The 5,728-nt window shown below is 36.2% G+C and overlaps 1 protein-coding gene across 1 annotated transcript in view; it reads right to left on the reverse strand.

Moving 5' to 3' along the window:
• Positions 1-6: 6 nt before the first annotated feature.
• LOC113225604 (basement membrane-specific heparan sulfate proteoglycan core protein-like) overlaps positions 7-5,728 on the reverse strand; it is a 47,706-nt gene continuing 41,984 nt past the window's right edge. The window contains exons 37-38 of the mRNA XM_026457943.1: positions 5,144-5,285; positions 7-289 (exon numbers count right to left, since the gene is read on the reverse strand). Coding sequence (XP_026313728.1) covers positions 274-289; positions 5,144-5,285 — 158 coding nt within the window. The 3' untranslated portion in view covers positions 7-273. The remainder of the gene's footprint in view (positions 290-5,143; positions 5,286-5,728) is intronic.

Here is a 5,728-nt window from a genome sequence, read left to right on the forward strand (position 1 = left end):
CATCTAAATACTACGCTAGCTGTATTGTCCTGAAAGGTGAAGTATTCTTAATACTAAAATTACAACGTTACAGTCATCTTGAATAATCTTTACCAACACCAACAGAGTGTGAACATTTTCAAAAACTCGAACATAATTTAGAAGATTTTCAAACAAAAACTTATCAGAGGTACTTTTCTTCCAATTGACATGTTATTTTAATTTAACTATTTGTTATTAGTAGATGTTCGTAGAATTGACTCGGCGGTCTTGCATACACTACACAGTAGTTCATCAATTGTTTCTGGAACTGAAAATACTATTTATAGTATATTTTTATACAATTATTTAGGACATAGTACACTTGCACCGTCATAAACCTAAGGAGACCTCGGGAGCATAAATCACAGTTTTGCTGCTGTTGCATTTTATCTATAATCTACTACTTGCGCATACACAGTCGAGATATTGTTAGGATATAGTTAGGTTATTGTATTAAACAAACACGAAAATGCACACTCTTCTATGGTTTTCATAATGAGTTTTATAAATAATGTAAGGTAGAAGTGTCAATAATTTCTAGTTAATTACCAACGTACAGGTACATTATGCTAGTTTTGGTTCAGTGTCAATATTGAGCATAACAACATACAGTTCTGTAACAAAATATTTGCTTTATCATACATAGGTATAACGCTATTTTATAAAATACTTACACCACCTAAGAATAAATCCACAGTCCATAAGTTAGCAGTCTTTACTCCAGAGAATAAAAAAGAGGAAGTGTGTGCAAATAGCACAGGAAGGACGGCAATAGGACAAGATGCAAGCCGAAGTGCTGTTCGGGCTTGGAGTTGAAGTGGTACCGGGGTGGGGGGGATTCGAAAACCCCAACCTCTTCAAAGAAGGGATATACGTCAGGAAACATAGAACTTGTGGTCCAATGCAGCGTGAAAATGTAAATATTATTAGTATAATATTCTAAATAATGTCAGTATAAATACAATACACGCATACATGCAAATATTATTAGCTGTTGTACGTAGAACGCTTCTCCAATAGTCAATGTACGGTAGCTCTAAAAATCTAATCGGCGCAATTAACTATTGAAATGTATACATTACGTCATTACGTTATTTACAAAACGTAATATCGAAAGTAACAGTTATTATAGTATTTCATATTGTACGTGACAGACAGATAACTCCACTCCACCTGATGTTAAATGGAAAGTGGAATACAAACGTAAAAGAACCAAGTGCAGCGTTGATACAGTCACTGCTCTAGCCACCGTATGCCACTCTGTACAGAAAACCAAATCTGCCGTCCACTAAAAAAAGCGGGTAAGTGACAAATCGTCAAATATCCGTTTTAAGTAGACAAAGATAGAGCACAACATTCTCTTTTAAAAACAGTTAAAATTGGTTAACATGTTCGACTTATCGGAACTTAACCTAACGATGCATAGCTGACATATCATTAAACAATTTCAATATTCTAAAACTCGGTTATGGATTTTTTATATCTCAAAAAATTATTTTATATCTCCATAGAGTAGAATCTTGTCCAACAGTAGAACGCAAATTTATTAAAACAGTAATACCACGTCTACAACATATCACACGACCCATAAACGTTATACTATTAATAAACGTAGCAGTAGAACTCCTTGTGAAAGAGGTCGTTCTGGGTTGTACCTTAGGTACCTATTTCTGCCGCCAAGCAGTAATGTCAGCATTACTGTGTTCCGGTTTTGAAGGGTAAGGGTGCTGGTGAAATTACAGGCACATTGGACTTGTCAACTTATGTCTCAGAGTGACGGCCGCAGTGGTAGTGCCTCTCAGATTTTTGTAATTTAGCGCGGGAATTTACGTCCGATTTTGTGTCTGATGGTCGGATCCGACTATCGGATCGGATTCACTCAATACACGTCCGATAGGCTTGCGATTCTTTCGTCAGACTTTTTGTGAACTAACTGCAGTGTTGCCAATTTATGGGGAATTCCCCAAATGCAGGGAATTTCCACTCTACAACTCGTTTGGGGTTTTTGTTTGGATTACGCTATGTGGGGAAAATGCCCTAGCATTCTAGAATTTTATCACATTTTTGTTACATTGATGAACACTGATAAAAACACTATTTATCTGTTTTGTTTATGAACAATACTGATATTTTTTTCAACATCGCACATGCGCTGCTTACATAGCAACGTATATATAAATTATTAAGAAACCGCTTATATGTATAAAATTATCCAGTAGGATTAGAATAACTTTATCTTGTATTGTAAAATTACTACTATTATTAGTCACCAACAAGAGCCTGGCTCTCAAATAGGATGATGATGATCAGTCGGTTGAGCGCACGACCCTTCCTCGCGTTTTGACCGGTCCCCGGTGTGAAAAAAGAATACAGACATTGCCGAACCGTAGGTATTTTAAAGGACTATCCACACACATCCGGGCCGTGCTCGGCATGTGGACGGGGCGTGCTAATTTGTGTGAACTGCAGGCCCGTCCCGGCGCCAGCCCGGACACGGACATGTGTGAACGAGTTCATACAAGATATACGCAACGATATTTGTTTAAGCCTGACGGAGCATGGTCACGTCCACGTCCCGGGTATGTGTGGATCAATCTTAATACCACAACTTGCCACTCGTCAAGCTTGTTGAATTTATTTCTAATTATAGCATAACGTACTCGTATATGTATATATGGCCACATTTTGACTTTCATAATTATTTGATATATTTTTAAGCGTAACAATAATAATATAATAAATATTGAGAATTAATAAACATTACTACACTCCCTAAATTTGTAACTTTTGATTTTTGGGGATTTTGAATAATTTGCATTGGCATTGAGGGTAGAATGAGACGTGTATTTCGTCTCCCCGCAAAAGTATAGAGACCGCATCTTCAGACAATCGGACCGGTATTAAAATCGGATTCTATTTCCGACTCGAACGTGACGTCACTTCCGATCCGATAATAGGATCGGACGTGTATTGAGTGTTCATACAATTATATGGTACGAGCGCCTTCCAGTAGTCGGATCAGACTATCGGATGGAAAAATCGGACATGTATTCCCGCACTTAAAGCTCTGAGTGGCACTGTAACTGTCGAAAACTGTAACTGCACTGTAAATTATGGACAGGCGACAGCTTACTTAAACTTTATAGTCGATTGTCACTACACACATCAAAAGTGTCTAGGAATTAAGCACGCTTTTACTAGTGAAAATCAGGTCCTTTAATTATTTTTTAACAACAGATTTTTTCTTTCAAATTAATAATTTGAAAAACATGCAAGTAAATAAATAATTTATATAATACTATATATAATTTTTTTAGAACAAAGTTAAATAAATATATGTACTTATATAAATTTATATAAGTACATATATTTATTTAACTTTGTTCTACTTTTCTATGTATTTTATAAAAATTTTCTGTGTAGCGCTACATAGGCGTAAGCAGATTTTAAAAATAAGCAATGAAATCTGTGTTAATACGTTATTGCACGTTCCGGAAATTTTCCAGACTAGAGAATTACGTTATAAAAATATTTGTGTTATTTTTAACAATTTACGCCTAACGATTTTATTTAAAAATTCTACGAATACTTCATGTCTATATAGGCATATAATATAAATATTGTCTATTGCTTATATAAGCAATAGACAATATTCGCTCTACAGATAGAAAATGTTATATTTTGATAAGGCGATCAATTAGTACGGAATTAGTGGGAAGACCAGACTGAAAAAAGGTTAATTGGGTCCTTGGAAACGATAGAAATATTTCTTTAACATTGGTAAATACATAAATTCTATGATATGTTGTCGAAAGAACTAATGTCGAAGCCATAGCTCATGCCGGGGAGGCATTAGCATATGAATTCTGCATGATTTACATTGCGTTATCCTCGCCACAAAGTTGTATATTAGCCCATGTAGATGTACTATAAATTCGTTTAGTATCTTTAATATTAATAATAATAATCAACTCATTTATTAATCTTTTAAAGAGTGATACATTTATATAAAAAACTCAAACACAGTGATAATTATAACAAAACAAGACGGTTTGTGACTCAGTGGTCGCGGGGAACCCACGGCCTCTGTTATTCTCCCGTAAGCTTGTTAAAGTATTGTAATTCAATATTTATTTTAGGTCATCGAGACAAAATAGGTATTATAATTGAGATATTTTATTTTAAAACGTGGCAACTTAGCATAATTAACCCTATCAGTATCAAACCTTTGCAAGCGCAAGAGCCTGCTATGTACGTAGCCATTCGCGACTTGTCCATGAAAAGTTGAAAGTAAAAAAAGTCATAAAGAATCAAAATTACAAAATAATTTATTTACAAATGAAATTGTGTAGGTACATTACAATTTAAATTACGACAAAGAACCAGGTAACACAACTCAATTGTAGCTTATATCGCGTACAGAGAGTTTCCTACGATTCCTGCACTAGGCAAAATCTGTCTTGCAGGTAATCGATAAAAGCATTGTAATTAAATTGAAATTTACGGATAAGTGGAGGTAGTTCGTTCCAAATTTTGGCAGAAGCGTACTTAAACCAACCTCTTGCGCTCTTAAAGCAAATGTAATACTCTGCCAGACAATCACACTAATAGCCTGGTTTCAAATTATGCAATTCTCTGTACTACATAATAGAGCAAAGGAATTCACTCTAAGGCACCTTCCAGACTACTCCGACCATCAGTATGACCAGTACGACCATGAATAGAGATAAAAATGTCACTTCATTTGTTTGAAAACTATTCTGCCAAATCATTACAGTGACAACTGCGCTGCGATTGGCCAGCCCGAATTCGAAACAATTGACGCGTGTCGTCAATTTTTCACTTCAAATATTCCAGTTTAACTTGAGCTTTGCTGTAATGGACGAAAACAGGATAGAACGGCCCCATTGTTAGAATTATTGTCTATATTACAATAAATACAGAATACTTTTGGAATATACGAAGACGTACACAGAGCTCAGCTGTTGGCGCTGTACTATTTCAGTTTTCTAATTTGTGATTTCAGCGCAAACGAAAATTTTATTTCTAATTTTGATCCTGTCCACTCATAAATTCATCAAATGGCCAAATAAAGGTTTTAAGGTGTATATGGAATACTCACTCCCTGCATCTATGTGTGTTTTTGCCTCCGACGGCATCGGAGCCGAGGTTGAGGCCCCGCCCCATGTCCATCAACTCCACTTGTTCAATGCAACCTGACAGGCCGGCGTAGTGCTGATGGTTGTACATCTCCGGGATACCACCTGACGAATCATAACAATTATCGCTGTCAATTTATTTTTGAACCCTGACATAGTGGTACTCAGTTAATGGCATTTACAGTCGCGTCGTCAGTTATAATAACAATGTGTGAGACAACCATGCACGCCTGTTGCCTGGTCTCAAACTAGGGAATTTCCTGTATAATGAGTACCAGAGCAACGGCAATCACTCTGGGGCACTTCCTAGAACAACCAGGCCAGAACCAATTTAGAAAGTTCACTTTTCAAATTGGTCCTATCGGAAATCGAACCCGGGACCTCGACATCCAGTACCCACTGTGCAAACCGTTGTGCCACAGAGGTCGTCAGGGTTATATAATAATAATAATAATATTAGTATTTGTATTTGTATTTGTATTTGTATTTGTATTTGTATTTGTGATGGTGATGGTGATGGTGATGGTGATGGTGATGGTGATGGTGAT

The sequence above is a fragment of the Hyposmocoma kahamanoa genome, unplaced genomic scaffold, assembly GCF_003589595.1.
Source record: "Hyposmocoma kahamanoa isolate Upper Pololo Valley unplaced genomic scaffold, ASM358959v1 100021, whole genome shotgun sequence".
Lineage (NCBI taxonomy): Eukaryota > Metazoa > Arthropoda > Insecta > Lepidoptera > Cosmopterigidae > Hyposmocoma > Hyposmocoma kahamanoa.